Source organism: Mesoplodon bidens, assembly GCF_964165515.1.
Source record: "Mesoplodon bidens genome assembly, chromosome: 2".
NCBI lineage: Eukaryota > Metazoa > Chordata > Mammalia > Artiodactyla > Ziphiidae > Mesoplodon > Mesoplodon bidens.
The window spans coordinates 138,467,000-138,491,794 of record NC_138177.1 but is presented as its reverse complement, the minus strand read 5'-3'; the positions used below and the strand labels follow the sequence as shown (position 1 = coordinate 138,491,794).

The 24,795-nt window shown below is 45.0% G+C and overlaps 1 protein-coding gene across 2 annotated transcripts in view; it reads right to left on the bottom strand.

The window, feature by feature from the left end:
• DAB1 (DAB adaptor protein 1) overlaps window positions 1-24,795 on the bottom strand; it is a 436,853-nt gene that overhangs the window by 16,735 nt on the left and 395,323 nt on the right. For both annotated transcript variants that reach the window (XM_081225678.1, XM_081225679.1), the window contains 5 exons: window positions 19,499-19,549; window positions 19,360-19,407; window positions 14,731-14,793; window positions 12,328-12,436; window positions 3,589-4,137 (listed from right to left, as the gene is read on the bottom strand). In XM_081225678.1, coding sequence (XP_081081804.1) covers window positions 3,589-4,137; window positions 12,328-12,436; window positions 14,731-14,793; window positions 19,360-19,407; window positions 19,499-19,549 — 820 coding nt within the window. The remainder of the gene's footprint in view (window positions 1-3,588; window positions 4,138-12,327; window positions 12,437-14,730; window positions 14,794-19,359; window positions 19,408-19,498; window positions 19,550-24,795) is intronic.

Genomic DNA, 24,795 nt, shown 5'->3' with positions numbered 1-24,795 from the left:
AAAAAAGAAAACATCCTAAGTGTCCGGCAGCAACCGTTTATACCCCACAGAAACCTCGGGGATCTGATTATATTCGAGTCAAATCCCAGGACTCCTCCCTTCCTATCACAAGTCAAATCGGTTGAACAGTTTAATACCTCCTCTGTCCCTATTAATCTTGTCCTCTCACAACCTTGATGGTCAGGAAGGAGCTGGTGGTCCACAGGGATGGGTGAGGCAGCGGTCCTCAAGGGATAGTCCCTGGACCAGCAGCATCAGTCACATCTGGGAACTTGACAGTAATACAAATTCTTGGACCCCACCCTAGCTACACCTACTGAATCAGAAGTTCTGTGTTTCTGCAGACTTAAATTGAGACCTGCTGGACTACAGTCTTCTGCCTTAACTTCATATAATTATTTCAATAAGAATAAATAGAGAAGAGGACAGTGATATGCATTTATTGAGTGCCTTCTATGTGTCGGAAGCCATCAGAAATTTTACAGGCAATATCGCTAATCCGCGTAAAGCCTCTTCGAGGTCGGGGTTCTTCCAACTTTACAGATAAGGAAGGTGAAGATGGCTAAATTGCTCAAGGCCACAGACTTGGCAAGTGGTAGAAGCAGGCTTTGTATCCTGGCACATAGTAGGTATTTGATAAACACGTGCTGAATAGAGTGTCTCGGTGATCTGGGAAAATGAATGTAGCTGATGGCAACTTCACAGCTGGCACTTTTTTCCTTGTTCCATAAGGATCTCCATTTTCTGTCCTAACCTTCCCACATGTTCCTTGTCTCCTTTATCCCAGAGGTTTATAATAAATACGCCATTTAGAAACTACTTTCCTTTCAATCATTTCCATTTTTTTTCTTTTCAATAATGTCTAAATTGGCACTGAAAATACCCAGCACTGGCTCAGCCCCAAAGGAGGGGTGGGGAGGCATGGCTTGATTTAGTAGCTGAATTTCAAAAGCCATTGACAAGGCCTCCCTGCCATTACATCCCAGAATTTACAAAATCTGGCTGCTTATCAGACAGTGAGTGATTATAAAACTTGGTGAGTTGCTTTTGCCTTGATGGACCTCTCTTTAGAACGATGATGCTATTTATTGCGTGCCAGCAAGCTAGACACGGTGCTAGGCACTTTGCATTCATCATGCTCTGTAATATAAACCCTGCAAGGTGCTATTGTACCTATTGTCTTTTTCTGATGAAGAAACTGCAGCTCAGAGAGGTGAAGTGCCTTTCTTAGAGTTAACACAACTATTTAACACAAATCTGACAGTGCTCAGTCCACTGTGCTTTTCTATTTCTATTTGAGGTATACTTTTGGGCCCTCTCCACTCAAAACATTCAAAACGTGATGTTGATGGATAAGAGATATAAAGATAGGTTGCACTCGTTTTCTTTACAATAAAACATTGTTTCTTTTTTTTTTTAATTTAAAAGGAAGTCTGTTTTGTTTCATGAGATGCCTATAGAACAAACCAGTTACAGAGAGTTTAAATGAGATAAGCTTTATGAAAACGCCTTGATATGCGGTAGATGCTTAATAATTATGAGTGTAATTGGATTCTGAACTGTGTTTGACATGGTTTCTTGCTTACTAAAGGCTGAGGACCCTGACAGAGCTGCCGATTCTGAGAGATATCCTGCTCATACATATTGGATGGAATCAGTGGGATGCAAAACTCGAAGTTTATTTATGCAAGTATCTTAACCTTTAGAAGGTTTTGTAGAATACCTCTACACCCTAAAACTGTGGTTCTCAATCTAGGACAATTTTACTCCCAAGGGACCTTTAGCACTATCTAGGATCATTTTTGCTCATCATGGCTAGGGGAAGAGGATGTGTGCTACCGGGCCTCTAGTGGCTAGAGGCCAGGGATGCTGCTAAACATCCTACAGTCCACAGGACAGCCGCCCACAACAAAAAATTATCTGGACCAAAATCTCCCGCTCTGACACACGACAGTAACTGAGTAGCCTTTGTTTTGTACCTTCATCGTCTACAATCTTTCCAAAGCACATCCCATGTGCCAGGCACCACACGACCATCATGAGAAGTGTAGCAGCACGAGGATGATTAAGACATATTCCCTGTCCTCAAAGAGCTTAAACTTCCCTCTTTTATATATATATAGTTGGCACAGAAGCCCCTTGAAAGAGAGACATCTGTCTTCAAAAGATGCTTGCTTTTTATGCATGGCTGTTGTTTCTTTAGCATTTCATTTTTTATTCATGATTCTTCATTGAAACCCCGTGAGCTGGAGTGAATAGAGATGCCCCCACCATGTAGATCCTATGGCCTGAGAGGAAGTAGGCTGTTTATACCCATAGAAGAGGTTCATTTTCAGAACAGCATCCCAAACCTTGCTGAAGTGACATTATCTAATTGTGTTAACATTAGATTTTTTTGGACAATTCAGGGTACTGGCTAAGGAGTAATCCATACCATCTGTGACAGTAATGAAAACGCCAACCTCACTGTTCCATAAGCCTTTTCCTTCCCCTTATCAACTGTCAAGGCACAGGCTGGATCACCAGACACCTTTCCCGGATGGTGTCAACCAGGCATCGGTGTGCCCAAGTACATCTGGATTCTGATTGGCTGCACAGTGCTGGTTTTCCAGATGCTGGCAATAGAAAAGTGAGCTGGGATAGAATCACTGAATGCCAGAACTAGGAAAAGGCACAGAGCTATTGAAGCTAGCTCACTTATTTTACCCAAGACACAGCTGAAGTTAAGAGAAGTCACACACTTGCCCAAAGACACAGTTTGGGGTGGAGAAGGCAGGATTAGAACCTCAGTCCAAGACTGTGCAAACCCACTCAGTATGCCATAACAATGACAATAAAAAGACTTCCAACTCTGTGAGGGACATAATGTTTTAGTACATGTACCACTGAATCCTTTTTATGACCCTTAGCCTATGACAGATGAGGAAATTGAGGCTCAAAGAAGTAAAATGACTTGCCCATTGACACAAAACTGGTAAGAAATCAGGCCACTCTCTGGATTCCCAGTGCAGAGCTTTCTGACTACCTGAAGCTTTGAGCAAATTCTGGCTGTCACTCTACCAGTGTAGGAGGCCTTATGGCTGCTCTATCTCTGGCCTGTGTTTTCTCCTGATCTTAATCTTCTAATTTTTTATACTTGTCCCTAACATTTTTTAAATGCACATACACCATTCATTTTTAGTTCAATAAGCCATACCCAAATCTATGTGTCAGAGCTGGGATATACATAAATGAATAAATGAATGTGCAAGGGAATAAAAACTTAAGAGCCAGAGTAACATGCTAGATAAATAACAGGCCTGTATTCAATTCCACCCTTTTGTCTATTTTCTTTGTCTTTGAATCTCACTTTCGTTATCTGTCAAACAGGTCTCACAAAACTTGCCATTAGCATTGTTAGGAGTATAGAAATAATAAAGCACACGGAGAAGGTGCATATAATTGGCACCTAATAACGGGAGGCTATGATTAGTAGTAGTAATATAAACAAAGAGGCCTGTTGAATGCAACTGAGGTGATTTCTCTGACGCCAGAAACAAGGCATCAATTGCTCTCTGGGAGTTTATGCCTTCAAAGAAGGGCACTCACGTGAGTTGGTCGATGGTGTAGTAGAAGTCACAGGCGTCAAATTCAACTGGGAGATGTCAAAGTCATCACAGTCATCTGTATCCTGTGCCACCCCGACTTTGTTGAAGTAACTGGAGAAGGCCTCTGAGGTGCAGGTGAGGGAGGGCTGGTCGGGTTTGCGGGAGGGCACAGGTGGAGGCTGGGCCATCTGGAAATCCTTAAACATTTCTTTCCCCATTTTCTGCCTGGGCTTGTCGGTCTGTGGACTTGACCTGGCGGAGTCACCCGTGGCTGGGACGGTTGCAAGGGGGGTGAGGGGACCTTGGAACATGGCAGCTGGCAAAGGCATAACAGTTTGTGTGGGCATGAAGGCGGCTGGCGGAAACTGCCCGGCCACGGTGGGCCAGGGCTGCTGAGTGGCAGGGAAGAGACCCGGCTGGCCCCATGCGATGGGCTGAGCCCCTGGCATCACCTGAGCGACTGGTGGCTGAGCACCCATGGCGATCTGCTGTTGGACAAGGGGCTGCTGGCCCCAGAAGGATGGGAGGACGGCGCCCATTGCAACATAACCTGCAAGGGTTAAAAAGAAGAGTCAGGCGCCTTGGGAAAGAATCATTCAGGGAGTCAAGTGATGGGCAAGAAAGGGACCAAGCAACTGCTGAGTGTCAGGCTGTGTGCTAGGATGCAAAGGTGAGTAAGACAGAAGTCCCTGCTCTCCTGGAGTCTGTCTTCTAGAGCCCTGGTCAGGGAAAACCGCTCTGAGAAGATGACTTATAAGCAGAGACTAGAATACAGTGAGGGGGACACCGGGCAGAGATCTGGGGAGTAATGATAACATTGCTATAGTTCTTAGAGTCTTATAATTCTTAGAGGTTTCTGACAGCACACAACCTCAGGAACCAGTGTGTCTCAGTAGAAAAGGCAGAGCGCTGGAAACCAGGCACAGCTGGGTTTGAATCTTGCCTCCCCTTCTTGCTAGACTTAGGGCATTCCCAAATGCTTCAGCATAGAGTCAAGCTCTTTGTTGTAAAGCCAGGTTATAACATCTTCCTTCTCAGCATCAAAGCGGTATGCAAAATGATTAAGAATCAAAATGTTGGGCTTCCCTTGTGGCGCAGGGGTTGAGAGTCCATCTGCCGATGCAGGGGACACGGGTTCGTGCCCCGGTCCAGGAAGATCCCATATGCCGTGGAGCGGCTGGGCCTGTGAGCCATGGACGCTGAGCCTGTGTGTCCGGAGCCTGTTGCTCCACAACGGGAGAGGCCACAACAGTGAGAGGTCCGCGTACCACAAAAAAAAAAAAAAAAAAAAGAATCAAAATGTTGGAGTTTTAGAGGCCAAGGTTAAAATTCAGACTGCCACTTCTTATCTATGGAATTTGGGGAGAGCTTCAGAAGCTCTCTAAGCCTCTCCTTATCTGTAAAATGGGTAGAAAATACCTTCTGCGCCTCATTGGGTTAATTTAAAGATTTAATTTAGAGATTTAAAAAAATGTAAGTTAGCATCTACTCAGGACCACCTCATACAGTGGCACAGGTTAGGCACTGCAAAACTCCAGGGGGTGTACTCACATACGTCACCATAATTTTTTGCTATATTATTCCTTTCAGGTGAGATCTAGTCATTTTAAAAGGAGCACAAGTGATACTCTGTACCATAATAATAGAAACAATAATAATTTCCACTTATTAAATGCTTACAATGTGCTAGGTGCAGTATTAGATGCTTCACATCTTTACAAAATCCCTGCAGGGTCGGTATCATTATCTCCATTTGAGGGATAAGGAGATTGGTGCTCAGAGAAAAAAAGTACCTCCTTCAGTTCACACAGCTGAGACAAGCTGGGATCAGGATCTGAACTGAGGTCATCTGTCCCCAAAGCCAGCATTCTTTCCACTGCCTCACCCAGATGGCCAAGACTGACTTCTGATCTTAGCACAGTCCGTAAAGCTGGTCTAGCCATGTCATGTTTTAGCTCACTGTGGGCCTGGAGGAGACTCCCATGTCCTTCCAGAGGTCCCCACCCTTTTCAGGGTGCAATCAAGCCCAGGAGACGGATGACCAGTCCAGGCAGACTAGAGGGCCTCTCAAAATATGTCTCAAAATATGCATTTTTATGGCTATCGGAAGGAATCTGCAGGTACAGAGCAGTGAGACCAGGAAAAGAAGAGGGTGGTTGCACGGTATCTAGCAACTTCCAAATGGAAGACTGGCAAGCGCGGGGGCACTGGGCATGTCCTGGGTTGTGTCAGTGCCTCCGGTGAGCCCAGAGAAATCACGTGTGGGCTGCCTCACTCATGCTCTAGCCTCAGATCCACCTGCCCTTCAACTGATTCTTAAGGGATGGAGCCAACTTTCAAAGCCAGTCCATTTCCTTCCAAGGTCAGAGGAGGCTCCAGTAGTGGGGTAGAGAGACACATGGGCTTTCCACACGGGCTTCCTGCTGATCAATCTAATAGTGTTAAATACTTTTATGGAATGAGGCAGGAGTGGCAACAAAACAGACAGTACCCTTTTCAGATCACCTTGGTCCTAGTGCTCGGAAATGAGAGGGGTGAAGAGGCACTGGTGCTGACATTTAAACTTGCAACGTGCTTACACTGTCTATCGTAATAATGCAGTGACTTGAACCTACCAACAGACTAAGAATTTTGCAACATTGGTTTTCTTATTTTCTGATTGACTTTGACAGGGTTCAGTGGTTCTCGGTGGGAGAGCTACTACCTCCTAAGGCATGATTAGGAACTTTCTGGGGTGTGTTTTGGTTGTCATGATAATTTCGCGGCCAGACAGTACTAGCATTTAAGGGGCCAAGAGCATTGACACTAGACCTTGATAATGTGGGAGATAACGTGCATGACAAAGAAATGTCAGCATTCTGTTTGTGATTATTTGAGTACAGACTAGACTTTTTTAATGAATATTTTATTTTATTATTTATTTTTTTGGGGGGGGTGGTGGCGCAACCCTGTGGCTGGCAGGATTTTAGTTCCCCGACCGGGGACTGAACCCAGGCTATGGCACCAAAAGTGCCGAGTCCTAACCACTGGACCGCCAGGGACTAGATTGGACTTTGAATCACATGGAAAATCAACGTTTCTTTGCACAGTTTTAATGCACTACATTTTCCAGGAATGTAAGAACTGTGTATATTTGAGGGAAGACTATATTTCGTTTTGTTTGGAACATTGTCAGGAGTTGTTCACCAACTTGGAAAATCATGGTCCCTGATCATGGCGCTGGAGGAAGCATGACACTCCTGTACTGGTTGGTCTGAACCTGTGGTGATTCTAGTTATAGGTACACACACCTGACCACTTAGTATGTTTTTTAGTGTAGTTTTACCTGGGCATTTCCTTACTGCAATACATTATCTTGTTATTATAAATTAGTTTCCTTTATTTCTTCTTTATATTACAGTTAGGACATTATATTGATTTTTGAAAAACCAAGTAGGTAGGTTATATTCTCTATGAGTTTCATTTCAAAATATTAAAGGAGACATCACAAATCCTTGTTATAAAAAAGGAGCACTGGGTCTGACAGGGTGAAGACCTGCCCATGGATCTTTTCATCACACCAACCCTGATGCCCATTTTGGTAAATGGATGGAAGGCTTCAGCCTCCAGCCAGACTATTGTTTTGCTTGGCTTCCATCCCACTCTCCTTACTGCCACCAGATGACTGTTCTAAAATGCAAATACAGTTGACCCTTGAACGACGCATGGGTTAGGGGCGCTCACCTGCACACAGTGGAAATTCTGCATATAACTCATAGTTGGCCCTCCATATACCTGGTTCTGCATCCACGGAATCAACCAAACACAGACCATATATAGTACTACTGCAGTATTTCTTGGAAAGCATCCACGTATAAGTGGACCGGTGCAGTTCAGGCCTGTGTTGTTCAAAGGTCAGCTGTACAGTGCTTCATTACCTTGAGTATGAGGCCCAGAGGCCTTAGCTTGACTTTGGAGCTTTTGGGGTCAGTTCCCTTCCACTTCCTCACCCCCATTTTCCATTTGCTCTCCCACTGGCACTCTTCCCTGCAGCAGATGCAAACAACCCAACCTGTTCTCTCGTCTCTGTTGGTCCATCTGCGCCTGGAAAGCCATCCCTAATTCTTTTTCACATGGCTGCCCCTCCTTTGCTCTTTGAGACGTGGTTCAGCATCACCTCTGCCCTCTAGACTCAGCTGGTTCTCCTCTGGGTGTGCACAGGCCCCCATGTTCATCTCCACTGTGGCACTTGTCACACTGCGTCGGAATTGCCCAGTGATTCTGTCTTCCCTCATGAGACTGGAAAGCTCCTGCTATGAGGAACCTTTTATTTCTTTCTCCCTCCCCCATCTGCGTCTAGCACAGTTTTGGGCACACATCCACTGCTCCATAAATGCTGGAGGCTGGAGAAAGGCTCTAGGTGGAGGTGAATGAGTCACAGTGGAATAAATGCCTTCACTGCATTTTTCTAAGTATCCAATTCAACTCCAGCATCCGTAAGTGCTATGATCTCTGATGAGTCAGTCTACTGATGGTGGCAGGCTTTTTCCCCCACCATCCTTTTTTTTTTTTTTTCCTTTTTTCCACAAGGAGCCAACAGATGGGCCATGCACACTTTTCTGGAGAGAGCTATTAGCATGTCTCCCTGGCTTCATGCCATCTGCTTCAGAACAAAGTACAATATTCAAAAGAAAAAAAAAAGGCAACAAGGGTAATTGGGTATCATGTTTGGGAACTTGCAGGTCTCACTTGCTCTTCCTGGGTGGGACGGATCCCTGCAGTGGGGGCTTTTTCCCCAGACCTGTGAGCCAAGGCTCTCGGGTCACATGGCACTGTGCCTCCCTGAAGGGACATCTCAGTGGCAGGGCTGCAGTAGCGCTGGACATGGGAAACCACTGCGTGGCTGCCACTGCAGCCACTTGACAGCTTAGTAACTGTTTACTGGTTAACATTCAACAGTGGAGGGGGGAGGTGCCAAGGAGCATCTGTTTATGCCATGAAGTTCAGATCAATCATAAATCTCCTCGCTGTGCAGTGAAAGGAAACACCTGCATTACTGCCTTGCAGTTAGATTTTTAAGTGTTGAAATCGCAATTTATAACCAGATGCTGGCACCTGGGGATATCCTCATTATTTAAAAAAAAAAAAAAAAGCAGACTAAAATGGAAGAAAATAGTGAAAACTAAAGTGAAAACTAAAGTGAAAAAACTAAAGTGAAAAATAGTGAAAACATTTTTTAGACTTACTTCCTCCAACATATATATAACTTATATGGTACCTCTTATCTACATTATGTCGTTTGATTCATTTGTTCAAAAATGGCCCTCCTGGGTGCCAAGCACTGTTTGTCTTTGGAGATGCAGTGAAGAACAAGACAGTAAAAAAAATAAAAATCCTTGCTCTAGTGGAGCTCACATTTTTTGTGAAGTTGATCCTTGCAAACAAGCCTCTGGGGTAGCTGTTATCAGTATCTCTTTAATCTGCATACAAGGAACCTACAGCTTCAGGAGGGGAAGGTTTGATGTGGCTACACAGCAAGGGTAGGTAGCAGAGCCAGGGTCCCCAGTGAGTAGGGCGGGGAACTTTTTCGGAGTGCTCACTTATATAAACACTGCCAGGCATTGTTTTAAATGTTTTATACTACACGTATTAACTCAGGAACAGCTCTATGAGGTGGAATTATCATCCCCATTTTACAGATAAGTTCCCTGAGGCTCCAAAGCGATATAGCTGAGTGTCACACAGCTGGTTACTGGCAGGGTCTGTACTCATACAGAGCACATTCTCCAAGCCCTTCAGGCCAGCTCTGCCATGTGCAGTCAGGAAGTCAAAGACCTAAACTTTATTTCATGCATTTTTTTTTTTTTTGCGGTACGCGGGCCTCTCACTGTTGTGGCCTCTCCCATCGCGGAGCACAGGCTCCGGATGCGCAGGCTCAGCGGCCACGGCTCATGGGCCCAGCCGCTCCGCGGCACGTGGGATCTTCCCAGACCGGGGCACGAACCCGTGTCCCCTGCATCGGCAGGCGGACTCTCAACCACTGCGCCACCAGGGAAGCCCGATATTTCATGCATTTTTTTTAAGAAAACATCCCAAGAAGGCAAAGGAAAAAAACATAGGTAAGAAGAAGACATATTTTCTTCTACCTTAGACATCAGAGTAATAATAATAACAGCATTTTCCACATCGGGCATTTACAACGTGCCAGCATTTTTCAGAGGCACTTGACTTTATTTTCTCATTTAATTCTCATGATATTGTTGCAAGGTAAGTATTATTTTAAATTCAGTTATAAAAATGAAGAAACTCTGACTCTGACAGGTTAAGTAATTTGCCCAGGAGCCTAAAGCTTATAAATAAATCGCTGAGCCAGGGTTCAAACCCAGCCTATTAATTGTGCTGCACACCCCAGGTCATTTCCCATCTCCCGGTCACTGGTTGGGCAATTAGGGACAGGAGACGGAGATTCAACAGCTGCAGTGATTTTTAAGGCCAGTTAAGGGAGGTAGAAGGCAGACAGTTTAACACCAACTGAAGCCCAGTTTTGTTTCTCAGCATAGCCGAAGTAGAGTAAGAGCAGCAAAAATACGCTAACTGAAATTAATTTTAGACTTATTTTCTAAAAATTAAAATCTTGGAGGTAATCTATTTTTTTTTTTTTAGCAGCTGAAGCAGCAGAATCTGAATGTGCAGAAGTGGTTTATCCACAGTTTGCAATACAGCTGGTCAAGTACAAGACCGCAAAATCCAGGCCTTTAAAGCTCTGGCTGGGGGGAGGGCCCAGAGCAGTGCAGGCAGGTTCTCAGGCATTTTAGTCAAATGTTAGGGCCGGAATTGCATCCAGCCCCTCGGACTCAAAGAGAGGGGATTGGGGAGGGGCCAGGCCATTTCTCTACCTGGAGTACTCTTTCTTTCTTTTTTTTTTTTTTTTTTTTGCGTTACGCGGGCCTCTCACTGTTGTGGCCTCTCCCGTTGCGGAGCGCAGGCTCCGGACACGCAGGCTCAGCGGCCATGGCTCACGGGCCCAGCCACTCCGCGGCATGTGGGATCTTCCCGGACCAGGGCACGAACCCGCGTCCCCTGCACCGGCAGGCGGACTCTCAACCACTGCGCCACCAGGGAAGCCCCACCTGGAGTACTCTTGATCCAGATGCCTTCCTGGATCACATCACACATTTGCATAAGCCTCTCCTCCTGACCACAACCTCCATTCACACCTGCCCTTCTCCACATTTCCTTCTGTCCATACCACTGATCATTTTCTAGGATTATGTTAAGCTACTTATTTTTATGTTGTTGTCCATCTCCCCAATAGAAAGTAAGCTCTCTGTAGCCAGGGGTCTGTGTCTTTGGTATTCACTGACACACCCCAGACACCTAGAATAGGACCTGGCCCATAGTGAGTACTGAGTGAATATCTGTGGAATGAACATCCTAAAAATGAGTAAGTTTGGTGCCACCAAATAGTGGGGACAAAGCATGGTTATTCTGGATACGAGGCTGATGGCACAGGAAGGTGGTACATTTCTGAAAAACTGTTATTATTCTTATTTAAAATGACAGATTCAATAACACTATTCCCAAGGACATTTTCATATCCATTTTAGGTAGAGAAAACTAGTCATTGCCACTGTTCCATTTTAGGGGTGAGTAAAACAGATTTGACTGGAAAGCTTAGCAATGAAAGACACTTCTAGGCTACCTATAGATTCTCAACTGTAAGTCAGACCCAGTGGCTATCAACCTCTGTTGCTTCTAGAAGTTCATAATGATCCCTCAGCTCATACGACTTTGGAACAGAGTATGAATTTTTAATTTCACTTTGAATAACAGCAAGGTTTATATTTGGTGGCAAGAATTTGTTTCTAATGCTGTGTAATTAAAAGTAATTATTTATAGAAGAATGCAAGAAATTTGTATTCTGAGATATTCAAAGGCTGTCATTTATATAAATAAAGTAGAAAAAGAAAGATAAAGCCACAGATTTCAAATACGTAGTTAAAGAAAAAAAGTCCTTAAGGATGTTTTTGCCTTAAAGACTTTGTTTTTTGCCATGTATGCAAAAAGCAGAACTAATACCACCTTTGGCCATGTCCAGGTAGAGTGGGCCAGCTACACGGAGTGCCCGATGCCATGGAAACAAGATGCCTCAGACCCCACCAATCTGCACCTGCAACACTATATGTATTTTTACCCTGTTGTAAAAGTATATATTATATATATATATATTTTTAAAGAATATTTGGAACATAGAACAAACGCTCTTTAAATCACTAAGAGCCCCATTACAATTCACTGTTAGCAGTTTGTTCTGTCTCTTAGGTGTTTCCCTTTGCATGGGGAACCGCCCCTTCTTTAAGCCTCCACCAATAAGGCAGATCTCTTCTATCAGTCAGACCTCTAGAGGTCTGCAGAGCACGGACTCACCCCTCCCCCACCTTCCCTCCATCTGGCTGAGCTGGACCGTACAAATCAGGATTTGCACTGATTTGCATGGTTGTGTGTGCACCAAGCTCCCCAAAGCTATACAGCTGGAATCTTGACCTTTCAGGTGCAAGACATGAGTGATTTCCGGCCTGCAGCATCCCAGAGCTTTGTGAACATACCACCCCCCTGCCCATGGCAGCTTCTCAATGTCACCTGAAGAGTGCCAAGGAGAGAATGGTGGTCCCACAGGTGTCTGGCATAATCTGGCGGTGGTTCAGTCAACCCTTTCTCTTTCTTGGTGGGTGGAGGCAGAGGAAGGTGGAAGAGGACTTACCTGAGGGTACAGCAGCAGTGCCGAAAGGTACAGAACCAAACATGTCTGCACTCGCCGGAAGTGTCTGAGATGAAGACGGGATAAAGGCATCACCTGGAGTTGCAGGAGTCTGTCAGACAGAGAAGGGCAGGGGCGCGTGAGGCTCCTGGGAGACCTGGCTCAGTGCTAATCAGGACGGGAAGCAGCAGGCACAGGAATTAAGTGGGGCAGTGCTACAGAAGCAAGCCCCGGGCCGGGCCACTTACTGTGCCAGGCAGACCATGAGCTGGTTATAAAGACTATAAAATGGGAAAAAACAATACCCATCTCTAGAGCTGCAGAGAAGCTTAAATGAAATCACGCATTTCAATCACTTAGTACCTGCCACACAGAGGCACATAGTAGGTGCTCAGCAAACGCTGGCCAGTATCACGACTATTTAGTTTGAGCACCTACCCTTTGAGGGTGTTTCTGGGCCCTCAAATTAGCCCATAATATCTTTCACCCTTCAGAAATGGTCAATTCAAAGTGACATACACTCACTCAGGACCTACTGCGTGCCCAGCTCAAGGCTGTCGTTTAATACATGGCCAATAAACAGATGTTGACTAAATAAACAAATAAAGATTAGCAAGTAGAATAGAGACCCTTGGGTCCTGGTGCCTCCCAGAATCCTGCCTGAACCTTCACTTGCAAAAAGAAGCAAATGTTCTCAAGAAGATGATAAAAAAAAAAAAAAATGATGCTTGAGCAGCTACAAACTCTAAAGCCTGGCCCATGCTGCAATTCCAGAAAGGCCTGCTGCATGAACTGCTGGGTAAGGTGAGGCTACTGAGATAAAAACATGGGTACTAGTTTTCTCAAAGGTCCACACCCAGTTATAGAAGCCTTTTGCCTATAGAGTATGCCTATTCGATGCCATAATATGCTTATTTTTTTCCCCTTGGAATAGATTGGAGCAAGCAATTAATCCTGAAACCATGGCAATTAGACAAGGCCATTTTTAGACTAGCAGCTTGCAGGAGGCATGGCATTGTTCTGAGGATTATTAAATACCCATTTGGACAGCACTTGGGTTCAAGGCCAGAAACACAGCCATGAGCTGCTGCGTTAAGCCCTTTAAAACACAATCAATGTCATTCTCTTTTTTCTGGTGTGACCTTGGGTGAGTCACATGCCCTCTCTGGAACTCAGTTTGTTCATCTGTAAAACGAAGAGGCTATGGTTAGACAATCTCTCCAGACCTTTCTAGCTCCATGGCCCCATGGTTCAGACACGCAGCTGTTCCCCCTGGGATGGAGGAGAGACTCTCTAGACTGTCCAGCTTCCCTGGAGACAGGAGCTGCTGTCCCCTCCTTCACAGCTGCTCTGGGCACCAGGCGTTTGGAGGAGAGCAGCTGTGCCTAGATTCCCTGGCGGCAGCTGTGGGCAGCAGGCTCTCATGCCATCTGTCCTCAGTGGTGACGTTACAGCCTTTTCTCCGTGAGGTGCAGCTAGCCAATGACCCATAGCGCCATCCCTGGGTTTGTGCAACTGCGCGGTGCCCGGAGGAGCCGCCCCCTCCCAGCAGCTTCAGCTGGTGCAGCTGTGCCTGCCTGCTCTCCGCCCACCTCCAGGGAGTGGGCAGGGGAGGAGTTGGAAGGGCCCGCTTGGCATTTTTCTCTGCAGTGGCTGCACGGTTGCCTCGGAATGCCTCCAGTTCTCAAAGCACTGGGATTCTATTTTGCTTCGGTTTTCATTTTTTTTTTTTTCATTTTCATTTTCAAGTGAGGGCTCCCTGCAATCTCTACCCCAGTGCAAGCAATGACTGAGATACTGTGGCTGAAACTAGAGCTGGGAATCCAAAGCTTCATGAGCTCAGCGAAGCCAGCAGGCAGGTGGGAAGGGAGGAGGAAATGAAAAGAAGATGGAGAGGGGAAGAAAAGAAGGAAACGAGCGAGGAGAGGGCAGCAAGGGCCGGGGGGAGAAGATGCTTCCTTTACTGGGCTGACCACCTGGCTTCCTTTACTGTGTGGGTTCTGGGTAGGAGATGACAAATGCCTCATCGGGTCTGCTGTCCTGTGGAGTTTCTTGCCCATATTCCCAGCTAGACCATGTGTTCCTTGCAGGCAGGGACCACATCCCGTTCCTGTCTCTCTCCACTGCCCAGCATAACAGCAAGAACCCCAGTGATAGCCTGTAATTGCTGATGCATGGTCTCATTTATTTCTCAAAACAGAGCATGTATCATAATTCCTTCAAAAAAATAGCAGAGGAAATTGAGGTTTAGAATTGCTAGTAAATTTGCCCAAATCACACAGCTTGAAAGAGTCCAAGTTGAAATCCACCAGTAGCCTCTTTTACCCAAAGCCCATATTTTTGTCACCATGCGACTGAAGAAGGAAAAGAAAGAGATGCAGGGCTCTGAGGGAAGTGCATACTTACGGGGGGAGAGGTTATATCAGGAGGGGTGGACATGTCCCCAAAAAGTTCTAACTGGGTCACAGCCTGAAAAGAAAAAAAGATAATGGTGTAATCACAAGGGGAACGGATGCTGTGGGCATTGTTTTAAAAAAATATGATTTGAGGACACACGTTTCTTTTTCATCATGACTATATAAACAATAAACCCCGTTGGTCATTATGATACCTCTTGATCCCAAAGACAACATCTAGGATGTAGCCAGAATCAATTATTGCTTCAGTGTGTCCGGCTGTTTATCTGGGCTTAGTCAAGCAGATCTGGGTTTAGCCACCTTGCATAGGCAATAATAATACCACTTTTACATATTTACCATCCAGTGCCAACACTGTTTCTCTTCTCCAGGAGACAAAGGCAAGACATAATCTCACCATTTGCTTTTTTTTCATGAGTGTATCCACATGTACAAAATGCCTTTCATGAATCAAGTATAGCAAGTCACCACTTCATGGCCACTTCTCAGTAAATACTCCCAATAATACTGACCCTGAGAGATATGAATCCTCATCCCCATTTTTACAAATGAATAAATTGAGTCTCACAGAGGTCACCTCAAGGTCACCGGGGCCATGACTTGAATTTTCTGCATATAGAGCAGGCAGTCAAATGACAGTCCCCAAAAGAATCCATCTTTAAGATAAAAAATGTAGTCGGAGAAGAAGAAAACATATCATTTAATACCAGGAAGGGCATCAAAAACAGCCCAGTATATATACACTATTAATCATTCCGAGGAGCTCCATCACTGTAGCCACTGTATCAACTATATTCCCATCCATCATACGACAGTGTCTGAGCAAGGCCAGCCAGAGCAGTAGGAGAAGCCCTTTAAGACACACTTAGAAATTAATCTGCATACACTTCCAGCTTCAGAGTCTGCAGGGAGTCTGTGGTCGGCAATCGAATGGCCTGACTTAAAGTATATAATCATGTGTTTTGTGCACATCTGCCCACTGCAAGAAAAAATACTTTCTGCGCGTCTTTGGATTTTAAGTGATAGTTTCTAATTGGGGGAACCTAAAAACACCACCCAACTGAAAGGACAGGGAGAGTCTGCCTGTCTGCCAGGCAGGACCCCTGCCCTCGAAATCTGTTCTAACCAGGCAAGGCAGGAGCTCCACGATTCACACAAAGAAAGGAACATACTCTGTTACTGACAAATGCGTGAGCTCTGGGCCCAGGAAGAGTCCCATCCCCAGGGATGTATTTGAGCTCTCCCACTGCCAACCTCTGCAATTCCTCATGGCCACTTTTCCCTCATCTGGACATTGGAGATAATGTCCAGATAATACCTCCTTTGCAGATTTATTGACAATATTACTAGCAGGATTTTGAAGTTAGGGCAAGCCTGGTGAAAAAGGCACAAAAGATTCTTTGCGCTGAAAGTCAAGCAGCTTAGCCTGGTTAACTCACTTTCAACTCTTCCCCTTAAGCTTTCAGATTGAATGAGCGGTGCGTGGCACACAGTAGGGCCCTATACATATTCACTTCCCTCCCAGCTACATAATATGTTTTTTTTTCGTACACGTTGGACTGTGCAACACGTTGGACTAGGCACTGTGCTGGGTGCTCAGAACATAATAATGAGAAATGACAAGTCCCAGCCTGCAGGGAGGTTACAGTTTGGTGGGGACGATCCATAGATATAGATTGTAAAACTTGCTTGTCTTCGGGAAGGCTTCTTTAGCATGTGAACAATCGTTTATATTATTTGGTGAAATGATGCCAATCCTTAGGCTCTCTCCCAAACCCACAGAAGGCGTAATTCTATTTAATCCACTCAAGGGAAGCTTCTGGGCTTCCTGGTCCTTGGAACTCAATGCTTTGCAAATGGCCCACGACTATTTTCAGTGGTAGGAAAATATTAAAATGAAGCTAATAATTAAGTCGCACAATTTACATTTCAAATGTGTTGAACTCGTGGCACACTTTCACTAACATCGTAAATATAATTTATTGGCTAATTTTCTCCTTAAGCACAACTTTTAAAATAACCTTCATTCTTGAGCTACAGACTTTCCTCCTGCCAGATGACTTCCACTCAAGGATTAAACGAGAAAAAAACACGCAGAGGCATTAAACATAGATTGGTATTTCATTCCATTGGATTTGCTGCTTAAATAGAACCTTGAGTTAATTAAATTTTATAGAAAAAGGGGATTCTTAGGCCATAAAATTAAAAATAATTCTAATAACCATATGTGATTGAGAATCTGGAATAATATCTATTTTCACAGGCCCTCTCCCCAACTTAACCCTAGTCATTTTATTTGTAACTTAATAAGCCACGTTCCATCTGATAATATTGTTGTAATTACTCACTTTAACGGCCTCATGAGAATAAAACTAACCAGTCACATTTGTACTATATAGTTTACAATGCATTTTCCGATATAGTATGATTATGTTGGACGCTCCCTGAGCCCAGTAGCCCAGGAATCTCTCTCACTCTCTCTAGTTTGCAGATAAGCTGTAACAGAGGCCTGGAGGTTAAGTGACTTGCCTCTGATTGGTCAGCTAAAAGAAGCTGGGCTTGACCCACAGACCAGCCAGCATCTTTTTTTTTTTTTTTTTTGCAGTACGCGGGCCTTCACTGCCGTGGCCTCTCCCGTTGCGGAGCACAGGCTCCGGACACGCAGGCTCAGTGGCCATGGCTCACGGGCCCAGCCGCTCCGCGGCATGCGGGATCCTCCTGGACCGGGGCAAGAACCCATGTCCCCTGCATCGGCAGGCGGACTCTCAACCACTGCGCCACCAGGGAAGCCCCCCAGCCAGCAGCATCTTGTTGATCCATTGGTCCCTTTACAAAGCCCTAGTTAGCCTTCCTTCAGGGTAGAAGTCCAGCCCCACAATATTCTCTAACCAGAAGCCAGGGTTCCCACGAGTCCTGCCATGACCCACATCCATCTGAAGAAGTCACCTCCAAGGTCAGCTCCAGATTCCTCCTCGCCTTCCCATTCCCGGCCCTTCGGATGTCTTCAGGTAGAGACATGGCTGTTGATGGCAGATCCTGCCCCTTCTTTAGGCCCTGGGCGTCCTCCGGGGTAAGCAGAGTGACCCTGGCAGCTGCCAAGGCCAGTGAAGGGGTTGAGGAGGAGCTTGGCTGTTGAGGGGGGAGCCCCTCAGTGTCTCCATCAGGCCTGTCCCCTTCCCCCACAAGCCATCCTTTGATATGAACAAATGATGGTTTTCCAATAACATCTGGAGTGCTGTACAACCTCTTTCAGGATTAGACCTCTGGTCCTTCTTTCAGCTAGCCCATTGCAACTAGACTCCTAGGTCCCTCCTGTAGAGAAGTTCTGAAAGTGGCATTGATGAAGGCAGAGGTATCCTTGACTGACCCCCAAGGCATATTCACACAAACCCACTCCTGTTTGGACATCAGGTACTCCTTCGTTCAGGACAAGTACGTAGCCCCTACTGTGTACATCAGCTACTGTGCCAAGAGCAGGGGATACAGGGAGTAAGGCATGTTCCTGTTCTGAGTCTCATGAGCTGCCTGTTCTATGGGAAGACAGACCTATAGGTACAATCAGGGCAGTGTTACGGAGGAGAGAAGCACCCGGGGCTCACGAAAGGAGGGGCTGCCTCAGGGCCTTTGCACACGTTCCTCCTCTGACCTAGAACACTCATTCCCTCCCCCATTGCCTTTCCCACCCGTCCTCCAGGACACAGATTAGAGAACTTTATTTCTTCCTGGGAAGTGTTTCCTAACTCAATTTGTACCCCAAATCCCACTGCCCCAAACAGCTTATGTGAGACTCTTAGAACAGTGGTTGTCAGCCTTGGGTGTACATAAGGGGAAAATATGGATGCCTGGTTCCCACCCCTTGAGGTTCTGAATTAGTTAGTTTGAGGTACAGTCTAGTAACTGAAACTTTAAAATCTCTCAAGGTGATTCTAAGTGGCAGCCCAGATTAAGAACCCCTGTCCTAGAGGCTTCCCAAATGCCCTGTACTCAGGGGTGACAACATTCACGGGCCTATGTATGAACCAATCTGAATAAACACTGGCTGCAAACCAGTACACTTATTCCAGGCTAGACCGACCAAATAGCAGCCTTGCCTGGTTTTTATCTCCACAGGTGGACTGAGCACATCCTGTTCACATGTCTGAATCCCCACTCTACTACATTATACGACACTACACTATGCTCCCTTACCCTACCCTTCTCTACTGACCCCACCCTCTCCTCTCCTATGCTATGCAATGCCGCACTGTGTTATACTTAGAGCTCCCTGAGAATAGGGGTTGTGTCTTCCTCTCTACTGCATCTCTAGCATCTATCAGAACGCCTAGGACACGTCAGTAGATTGAAAAATATTTGTTGAATGAAATGAAGGGGTGTCACGTCCTCTCCAACACACTCTTTCTCTTTCTCTCTCATGCGCGCAAGCACGCACACACACATATCCACGCTCCTACTCTTTTCCTTCATTGCAGGGCCCACCAGGAGTCTCCTGTGAACATTAGGATAGGCAGGCACTGGAGCATAACAGAGCACTTGCCATTCCTGCAGGAGGCTGAGGATGCACAGAATGGATGAGAATGACCAGAACAACCCTCATTTCACAAGAGCCTGGAGGCCTTACCTTGGTTGCCTCAAAAATCTCATCAAACTCCATCGGCAGCTTTCTGTTCTGTAACCACAAGGCATGACTTATGAGCATGAAATGAGCGAAGGGACAATGACATGAAACAGTTAATCAGGCTGGGCACTCTCACACTTACAGGGATCGCCGCTGCAAACCGTTCTTCAAAATCTTCAATCGCACGGCCGTTCTGAAAGTGTAAGGGATGATGAATGAGGATGAAGTGAATGACATACAAATGACATGGAGTTATGAGTTTAATGATGACAGTATCTATGGTTTACACTCCCGTGGTCTCAGGAGGTGGGAGCTGTTGCCAACGTACTGTGAAAACTGTAGAATATGCTCCCAGCATATGATAAAACATGGGCCTGACGAGGAAATACAAGCAATGGGGAGTTTGTAAGTTTAAAGTCCATCTTCCTGAAATTACAGACCTGACTCGGCCAGTCGCAACAGTGGAAGCAGATAAGAGCGTGATGTTTACCCTTGAGGTTTTTGCTTTAAAAAGAAAAAGTGTTATCATGTGTTTCAGCCAAACGTAACCCTTGGAGCAGTCTGTGAACAGCAGGTTTTATAAGTGCCTTTGTGCGTGCGGCCTTTTCTGTTTGAAATGCTCTTCTCAGCCTTGCAAGCCCAAAGCTCACCCAATTCCTCAAACCCAGCTGAAAGGCCACCTCTTCCACGAAGCTTTCCTTGGTCCCCTAGGCTGAAAACCATCCTCTGAGAGCAATAGCGCATCACTTGTGCCCACTACATGGTGAACTTCCTGAAGCAGGGACCACGATGCATTTGTTCTTGAATCCCTAGCAGATCACAGGGGATCGGGCTTGAAAATGTATGAACAAACGCACGCTCCTAAGAATAGCTGGCAGTTGACCAAACCTAATTGTTTTGATTATTTTTTATTTTGTTGTTTATAACTGTTGAGAGCTTTGCTAAACCGCTCCTAAGTGCCTAAGTATCCACTTTTGTGTGGCCAAGCAGCCTGCATGGGTCTTGAACTGACACTAGCCTCTCCAGTGAGGCAGGCCCTAGGTAACAACCCACAGAGTCACAGATAAATGTCAGTTCCTGAAATGACCATCCTAACAGCCCTTATGATCACACTCTCCCCAGCCTCCCAGGGCTTTCCTTTATGTACCCCTTAGATAAGATTCCTTTGACACTTAACAAAACCCTGCTCTTTTTTGTTTGAATTGACCAATCCGGCCACAGGCTAGGAACCCTAATAAAGGCAAGTGCCCCAGGTCCTGCCTTGCTCTCTGCCTGCATCCTGCCCTGACCTCCCCTCATGCCCCTTCCTCCAGGAACTGGGAGTAATAAACTTCTCGATTTCAATTCCCTGGTGGTCTTTTGTTGAACCCTGGCTCGCCATCCAACAACACCCCAGGGCTTTACTTAACAAATGTTAATTTAACAAAGTCACAACATTAATACATATTAGCATGTATAACATCTCTATATATACACACGTATTTTTTCTTTTTCCCTTCCTTCCTCCCTTCTTTCCTCCCTCCCTCCCTCTCTCTCTCTCTCTCTTTCTCTCTTTCTCTCTTTCTTGGCTACGTCCAGTCTTAGTTGTGGCAGGTGGGATCTTCATTGCAGCGCGGGCTTCTCTCTAGTTGTGGCGCATAGGTTTTCTCTTCTCTAGTTGTGGCGTAGGGTCCAGAGCGCGTGGGCTCCGCAGTTTGCGGCACTCAGGCTTGCTCGTTGCGGAGAGTGAGCTCAGTAGTTGTGGCACGTGGGCTTAGTTGCAGCATGTGGAATCTTAGTTCCCTGACCAGGGATCGAACCCGCATCCCCAGCGTTGGAAGGCGGATTCTTTACCACTGGACCGCCAGTGAAGTCCCTGTATACATATATTTTTAATGCCCATGTTTTGGTCTACATTTCCAAGCTAATTACACTTTGGGTGACTTCCAAGCAGTGTAACATTAATATAAATCTGAAATATTGACATTAAATTGGATTTATTATGCTTGAACAGAAATGCACTGTTTCCAAATTTTGAGGAGAGCTTCCTGTTGGCCATGGAGGAGTGGAGAAACCACCAGCCATGATCACTTTCACTCTGACTGTAGCAAACGTGACTGTACATCACTCAGCCCCAGTGACAGGGTCGCAGAGCAGAGCAGGAAAACCCACATGCCCATACCTACCATGGCAGAGCCTTCGGGCCAGACACCAGCAAATTCCGTCATCAACCACCCTCCCACCAGGCCCTGGCTCGCCAGGAGTCAACAGTGGCCAAGAGAAGAGGAGGAAGGACCACATCAGATAACCACTTTAATAATAATAATTATTATTATTATTATATTATTATTATTATTTGGCCAGAGACAGGGAGACAATATTAGTCTAAGTGATCCTGTAACGTACGGTGTGGCCTGAAAGGTTAAGGTTATGTTGCTACATCCTTTATAAATCTCACACTTCTAAGGATTTATGGCATAGCCCCTACCAACTAGCTCTGGGTCATAACTTTTAATAAAAACATTTTTTAGTGTCCAAAATCTCATTACATCTGTCCAATATAAAAAAGCAAATGGCTTCAGAGCATGATGGATGAATTAAATAAATTTGAAAAACAGCCGGTGGGAGAGTCTCATAAAAGCCCCACCATATAATGAAAATGTGTGAGAACAGCCAGCACTGGTGTGAGTCTGTCACTTTGCTGGTGACAGAAGAGGGGGCCTTTGGTGAGGGGTGGGGCTGGGCTGTGAGGAGGCGATTTCCAAAAATTCAGACAAAGATTGGTCTGGACGTGAGAGCAAATGCATCTCTTCGGAGTCACACAAATACGGACTGAATCATGGCTGTGCCCCGTGCTGGCTGTGCGACCCTGGACAAGTCCGTGGGCCCCAGTTTTCTCATCCTCAAAGTGGGGATAATAATGATAACATAATCTCAGGTTTATGGAGAGGGTTAACTGAGATGTGTGTGCAATGTTTTGGTTGGTGTTTTGCACATAGAGATGTTTAATAAATCAGAGCTATTATTAGGATCTTCTCATCCTATTTCTTTTGGCTCTGTTTTGCAATGCACAGAACACATTTTTTAATGTTAAGAAACTACTACTATATTATATTTGGAAAAAGATAGAAGAAGAATAAAAAAATCTTGCAGGAAGCCCCTCTTTAGAAATCACCCCCACTTGAGAGCACAGACCAGACCCTGTGAAAAAGGATGCCCGACACTTCCTGGACTTAGTCCTGAACCCTTCAGTCCACTATTGACCCCACCTTCTCCCTCTCCTCTCTTCTGTCTACAGTCTTACCTGAGCATCTTCCCATCTATACCCTTTGTTCCTGGAGCTTGTGGTTACCTTCCTGTTTTGATCTTGGCTCAGTCATTTCTTGGAGTTCCTTCCTTCCACCTGGGGTAACCTTCAGTAACACTCAGGGCACTTCAGCCACCCAGTGGGAGACCCCTCCAGCCAGTGCACTTTCTCTCAATTGATTCTCATGGGCAGAACTTGGAACCCATTCCCTAGTCTCCCTGCATCCCCATCTCCTGCTTTACCCACAAAAACTACTAGAGTTTTTGTTCATTCACCTTCAAGTCTTTTTTTCCCCCTTATTAGATATATTTCTTACAGTTACTATCATGGCATGCATGCAGCTTTGTATTCTGCTTTTAAAAATTCAATATGAGGAATCAGACTCCCTGACTTCAGACTATACTACAAAGCTACAGTAATCAAGACAATGTGATACTGGCACAAAAACAGAAATATAGATCAATGGAACAGGATAGAAAGCCCAGAGATAAACCCACGCACCTATAGTCAACTAATCTATGACAAAGAAGGCAAGGATATACAATGGAGAAAAGCCAGTCTCTTCAATAAGTGGTGCTGGGAAAACTGAACAGCTACATGTAAAAGAATGAAATTAGAACACTCCCTAACACCATACACAAAAATAAACTCAAAATGGATTAAAAACCTAAATGTAAGACAGGACACTATAAAACTCTTAGAGGAAAACATAGGAAGAATACTCTTTGACATAAATCACAGCAAGATTTTTTTTGACTCACCTCCTAGAGTAATGGAAATAAAGCCAAAAATAAACAAATAGGACCTAATGAAACTTAAAAGCTTTTGCACACCAAAGGAAACTATAAACAAGATGAAAAGACAACCCTCAGAATGGGAGAAAATATTTGCAAACGAATCAACAGACAAAGGATTAATCTCCAAAATATATAAACAGCTCATGCAGCTCAATATTAAAAAAACAAACAACCCGCTTCAAAAATGGGCATAAGACCTAAACAGACATATCTCCAAAGAAGACATATAGCTGGCCAAGAGGCACATGAAAAGCTGCTCAACATCACTAATTATTAGAGAAATGCAAATCAAAACTACAATGAGGTATCACCTCACATCAGTCAGAATGGGCATCATCAGAAAATCTACAAACAACAAATGCTGGAGAGGGTGTGGAGAAAAGGGAACACTCTTGCACTTTTGGTGGGAATGTAAATTGATACAGCCGCTATGGAGAATGGTATGGAGGGTCCTTCAAAAACTAAAAATAGAATTACCATATGACCCAGCAATCCTACTACTAGGCATATACCCAGAGAAAACCATAATTCAAAAAGACACATGCACCCCAATGTTCATTGCAGCACTATTTACAATAGCCAGGTCATGGAAGCAACCTAAATGCCCATCTACAGACGAATGGATAAAGAAGATGTGGTACATATATACAATGTAATATTAGCCATAAAAAAGAATGAAATTGGGTCTTTTCGTTCTTTGGATGGATGGACCTAGAGACTGTCATACAGAGTGAAGTAAGTCAGAAAGAGAAAAATATATATCGTATATTAACACACATATGTGGAATCTAGAAAAATGGTACAGATGAACCAGTTTGCAAGGCAGAAATAGAGACACAAACGTAGAGAATACACATGTGGACACCAAAGGCGTAAAGTGGGGTGGGGAGTAGTGATGGTGGGATGAAGTGGGAGATTGGGAATGACATATATACATTAACATGTATAAAATAGATAACTAATAAGAACCTGCTGTATAAAAAAATAAACAAAACTCAATATGACAATCCAATTTACTCACAATTTGAACTTCCAGGGAGGATTTAAAGGAAGCTATTCTCTTGGGTTGTTTTAATACAGTTCTAGTCTGAACGGTCATTAAGACATTGAAATAAAGCTTCCACAGGGAGTTTACTTTCCCATAATCTCTTTGGAGCATTTGGGGACACTACTTTTGTCCCATAACTGAATAAGGTAACTCTTTTTTTTTTTTTTTTTTTTTGGTACACAGGCCTCTCACCGCCACGGCCTCTCCTGTTGTGGAGCGCAGGCTCAGTGGCCGTGGCTCACGGGTCCAGCCGCTCTGCGGCATGTGGGATCCTCCCGGACCGGGGCACGAACCCGCGTCTCCTGCAT